The following is a 5,406-nucleotide window of genomic DNA, read 5'->3' as shown; positions in this document are numbered from 1 at the left end:
ATGAAAATTCACAAATATGATTTCAATTAAATATTAATTGATCTTACAAAATATCTTCATAATTCAACATGAAATTTCTCAAATACCAATGGTTAGAACTTATTCATGAATTAAACCCTAAGTCAAGATCTTCGTGTTAAAGTAATTGAAATAATAAAATAAATCTTACATGATCCATTAGCATAGTCGGATTCGAATTTACGAATTGATTGAGGATATTGTGATTTCAAATACATAAGACATCTTTTACGAAGAAACCTAACTTTCCTTTGTCGTTCTTTCCACGATTAGATAAATAATAAAATAAAAAAAAAAGTAATGGTGTCGTGTCTAAACTTAAGATTACAACATAATATATTGATTTCACCACTCAATTAATAAATTTAATGAGTTTATGCACGTAATAATAAATAATAATAATAAAAAAGCCATTTTTATGAAATATATTTTAATCTCAATAAATTTAATTTTATGAAATATATTAAATTTAATAGATTATATTCCATGCTTACTTTAACTTATATCTCAAACAACCATTTGATATACCATTAAATTATCAATTCAATACTTTGCTGATATGACATAAATAACATTTTCTAGTGGAAATAATAAAATAAAGTCCCGAAATGAAATGGCTAGTTGCATTATTTATTGCATTTTTTTTTTATTTATTGTTAATCATATTTTCTTTATGACATTAGTTAGATAATTGGCTTTAAAAGTGAGAACGTCAATGAAAGCAAGAAAACGAAATAATAATCCCCACTTGGGTAGGGTCCCGAATAAAATAATTAATGGGTCCCAAATTAATGAGAAAACGCAAAATTTCAATAATAATAACAACAATAACAATAATAATAATAAAATAATACAAGCAGAATCAATAGGCCAATGGGGAGCCTCTGCCTGGAATAAATAATTCGCACAAGAAAATATCCCTCCTCACCTGTCATGACTTGAAAACAGAATAATTCCAGTATCAAAAATGGCACCTGGCCTTAACTGACCTGACCTGACCTTGTTCATGCTTCCCTCTTCCCTCGCTTTCTCTCTACCCTTAATTGATGCAGTCTGCATTCTCCGATCCCTTCGTCGTCACTCCATAGAGATCATTGATTTGATTTCTCCGAGGTCAGCAATTCCATACATCTCTCTCTCTCTCTCTCTTCCTTTGTTTTTTTTCTCTCTGTGTTTTTGTGCTTGTCTCTTTTGTTTGACTTCATTTTCTTTGGCCAACTCGCGAAATTCTTCCCTAAAACAAAATTTGGAGTGGAGTAGAGTGTTGGTGGAAGAATTTACTCCTAGTTTTGTATTTTGTGGGATATATAATTCTTCAAAACTGTCTTTCTTGTTCTGAATATTCTTAATTATTCTGCCAAATTGATATGCAGTACGGTACAGTGCAGGATTGGTTGTATGTATAGATTCGATTAGATTAGATTAGGGTAATGGCGATGAAGACGACGGCGGCGAGGTCTCATCGGAAATTGTCTATAAACAAGGTTTTGGAAAGAGTTGGGGTTGAGGGATTTGTGATGAGTGGGAACTACAGCCCTAGCCAGAAAAGGTTCAAATCGAACAATAATAATTATTATTATTCGTTGGAAGAGGAAGGGGAAGGGAGCGATATAATAATGGAAATGGAGCAGATGGGTGCTGCAAAGACGAAGAATGTCCTGATTCTGATGAGCGACACCGGTGGCGGGCATCGCGCCTCGGCGGAGGCCATTAAGGATGCGTTCGAGCTCCAATACGGCGGGGAGTATGAATATGAGGTGTATGTGAAAGATTTGTGGAAGGAATACACAGGCTGGCCCTTGAACGACATGGAGGCTCAATACAAGTTCATGGTGAAGCATGTCCAGCTTTGGAGCCTTGCATTCCATGGCACTTCCCCTAGATGGATACACTCCCTCTACCTTGCTGCCGTCGCAGCCTTCTACGCCAAGTAACTCCGATTCTTCGAATATCTTAATCTTTATTTAATCTTATTGTTGAGATACGTTAGATATTTAGTTTTAGAATTAAAAGATTTATATTTTGATTTGATCTTATCTTTTTCATTACTTTTGAGTATATCGAGTTTATTTTGTACTGCCTATACTTATTTATTATTTTGATGATCAATAACATAATCTCATTATTATCCCCAAAATTTCTAATATGGTGTCGGAGCCTATTTTTCTCCTGCCATAGATATAGTCTACCGATTTCGAAATTTTTACTATAGTTTATAGTCCTTTCTTCTTCTAATTTTGTTTTGAATCTTGATTTTATTTACGATTGAAGTCATGTCTGCGCATCTGTCTGCGATTGTATGATCCGTCTGCTGCGTCTCTCCGGAGCCATATTTCTAATTGCAATGAGAGTCATGTTATTTTTTACTTTGTGGAGAGTACTACCTTCGTTTTCGGCTCTAGAAGAGAACCATGTCATTTTCGACTCTAATTCAATTGAGAACATTGTTTTTGGGTTTGACACGGTAAAGCGGTAGCGGCAATGACAGACAAGTAACTGTTATTTTTATTTGTAATTCAACTTTCTTATCAAATTCAAATTGGTTTCTGTTACACCACTTGAGTTTGAGGGAAGATATTGAGATATTTTAGATATTTAATTTTAGATTTAGTAGATTTATATTTAGATTTGATCTTATTCATATATTAAATTATTTAAATTTGAGTCTATCGAGAAATGATCAATAAGATAATCTCATTATTGTCTTCCAAAACTTCTAACACTTATTATTGTGATTATGATTCCAAGGGAGGTGGAGGCTGGTCTAATGCAATACAAGCCGGATATTATAATCAGCGTCCATCCGCTTATGCAGCATATACCTCTGTGGGTGCTCAAATGGCAGGGGCTGCTCAACAAGGTCATCTTTGTTACAGTCATTACCGACCTCAATACTTGCCACCGGACATGGTAAACAAATAGTCATTAAGATTTGATACGAATGAATGACTAATTAACTATATATATATATATGAACGTGATCGTACTATCTACCTACCTGGTTGATTGATGCATGATATACTTGCTTGCTTTGCTTACTTACTCACTAAGGTTTCATCCATGGGTTGATCGCTTGTACTGTCCGTCACCAGAGGTGTTGAAGAGGGCATTGGTAGATGGCCTTGATCAATCTCAAATTCGCGTATTTGGCTTGCCTATTCGCCCCTCTTTTTGTCGTGCAATTATATCAAAGGTCATACTTGCATACATACATACATACCTAATAGCTAAGCTAAACTAAGCCAATTTGCAGAATGAATTTGGCAAGGCAATGATAAAAAATGATATGATATTGCAGGATGATTTGCGGGTAGAACTTGAAATGGACAGAGAATTGCCGGCCGTTCTGCTGATGGGCGGGGGAGAAGGAATGGGCCCTGTCGAGAAAACTGCAAAGGCTCTTGAAAAATCCCTTTACAATGCCGATTCCAATGCTGCAATCGGACAAGTGGTCATCATTTGTGGTCGTAACGCCTCCTTAGCTGCCACATTACAATCTCACCACTGGAAAATCCCTGTCAAGGTATATATACTTACATATTTCATTTCATTTTCTGTTCGAATATTAATTCAAAACAACAAATATATGTTACTAAAAAGCAGATCAGAGGATTCGAGAAGCAGATGGAGAAATGGATGGGCGCTTGTGATTGCATCATTACTAAAGTATATATGTTACTACCTCTCAATTTTTTATTTTTGCCTATCATTTATATTTTATCATAAAAACAAAAAATAATGCATCACCTAAAATATTGACCAGCAAAAAAAATGAGATAACATGCTTTTGTTAAAGGGTAAATTGTTTTTTTGATCTCGAATTCGACCTCCTTTATCATTTTAGAACTTTAAGTGAATCATGTCATAAACTAATCCATAAAATTTTTTCGCTAAGTGGTTCTTCGGTGCCGGACTCGCTACGCTGGTAGTCGTTGCTGACGTGACTAACATGTTAACGCCATGTAGATGCCACGTCGGAAGACCATTTTAACGAAATTTTTTTACATGGATGACTATTTTGAAACAAAATTTATTTAAATATCCTAAAAATGATAAATGAGGTCATATACAGACTAAAAAAATAATTTACCAAGGCATTTTATAAAATAAAATATTAAAAAAAATTTGTGTGTCATTAACATGACATTTACGTGGCAATTACATGTGAACTGCTTCAGCGCCACATCAGTCTGCCAGCGTGGCGAATCTGGCACCAGAGGACTATTTTAGCGAAAATTTTTTACTTACGGAACTATTTTTAGACATGGTCTACTTAAAAGTTCTAAAATGATAAAGACTCAAATACGGGACTTAAAAAACAGTTTACTCTTTGTTAAATTATTTGATTCACCACACTAATTTTGTAAGTTTTCCAGACTAGTTTTTCACTCGATCTTGTATGTATGTATAGGCCGGACCGGGTACCATAACGGAGGCCTTGATAAGAGGCCTCCCGATTATTCTCAACGACTACATTCCTGGACAGGTAGGCGAATCTAAATTCCTATATATTATATTGATGGATGTAGCTGGTGATTCATTTGGCAATGTAATTGGCAGGAGAAAGGAAATGTTCCATACGTCGTCAACAATGGCGCAGGCGTATTCACGAGAAGCTCCCAAGACACAGCAAGGATCGTGGCTGAATGGTTCAGCACAAAGGCAGATGAACTTAAGACAATGTCTGAAAACGCCCGCAGACTTGCTAAACCGGATGCAGTGTTCGACATTGTCAGGGACATTCACGACCTGTCGTGCCAGCGTGGCTCTTCCCTTTCAAACATTCCATTTGCAGACATTAATTCATCATTCTCCAGCTTCATCTACTAGATTGCTAAGATTGGCTTAGCCTTCCGGTGCTTGTACATAAGGTGTTAAGATAATAGCTGGTCCAAAATCTTTGTTTTTTTTTTTGTAATCAATTGAAAGGCTAATACCAAGTGTGTGCTTATGTTGTATTCTTTGTAGTAAGCTTGTGTTTGGTCTGATTTTCTGGACTTAGAATTTGTTTACCAAAGTTTTGGAATGAAGTTGAATGTAAGTTTGGACATGAGGCTTTAATTTCCTTGTACCATCACGTTATTACATGTGCTGGAAGAGTGAACTTTTGACCGTAAGACTGCAACACAAGCACTGATAGGAACCTAAGTCACAGCTTCCGCCACCGCTACCACGGAAAGAGCATAAATTTTTGACAACTATTATTAAGTCAACCAAAAAAAAAATTATAATCAATGAATAAAATCATATTGGTAAACAAAAATATATATATATATTAATACTGAAATTTCAGAAAAATATAATGATTATTACATAAGAGTACGGTGGTAATTACAAAAGAGCACAACAATAAAAACAAATGATATTTAGATAGTAAAAATTACTTCA

The 5,406-nt window shown here is 35.1% G+C and overlaps 1 protein-coding gene across 1 annotated transcript; it reads left to right on the top strand.

The window, feature by feature from the left end:
• The first annotated feature begins 931 nt into the window (after nucleotides 1–931).
• On the top strand, nucleotides 932–5,096 carry LOC127239996 (monogalactosyldiacylglycerol synthase 2, chloroplastic-like). The gene is made up of 8 exons (XM_051258409.1): nucleotides 932–1,131; nucleotides 1,392–1,948; nucleotides 2,767–2,928; nucleotides 3,070–3,211; nucleotides 3,317–3,541; nucleotides 3,622–3,684; nucleotides 4,430–4,504; nucleotides 4,579–5,096. Exons 2-8 carry the CDS (start codon nucleotides 1,449–1,451, stop codon nucleotides 4,846–4,848), a joined length of 1,437 nt encoding a protein of 478 aa, XP_051114366.1. The 5' UTR covers nucleotides 932–1,131; nucleotides 1,392–1,448; the 3' UTR covers nucleotides 4,849–5,096.
• The last annotated feature ends 310 nt before the right edge of the window (nucleotides 5,097–5,406 follow it).

Source organism: Andrographis paniculata, unplaced genomic scaffold, assembly GCF_009805555.1.
Source record: "Andrographis paniculata isolate CXL003 unplaced genomic scaffold, ASM980555v1 Contig78END, whole genome shotgun sequence".
NCBI classification, from domain to species: domain Eukaryota; kingdom Viridiplantae; phylum Streptophyta; class Magnoliopsida; order Lamiales; family Acanthaceae; genus Andrographis; species Andrographis paniculata.
This window is presented reverse-complemented; position numbering and strand designations above follow the sequence as displayed.

Bases quoted from the DNA above. Each gene is read 5' to 3' on its own strand.
- LOC127239996 (XM_051258409.1), top strand. From the start codon at position 1,449: ATGGCGATGAAGACGACGGCGGCGAGGTCTCATCGGAAATTGTCTATA. The intron at 3,542-3,621 runs GTATATATACTT...ACTAAAAAGCAG, and splicing joins ACTGGAAAATCCCTGTCAAG to ATCAGAGGATTCGAGAAGCA. The intron at 4,505-4,578 runs GTAGGCGAATCT...TGTAATTGGCAG, and splicing joins ACGACTACATTCCTGGACAG to GAGAAAGGAAATGTTCCATA.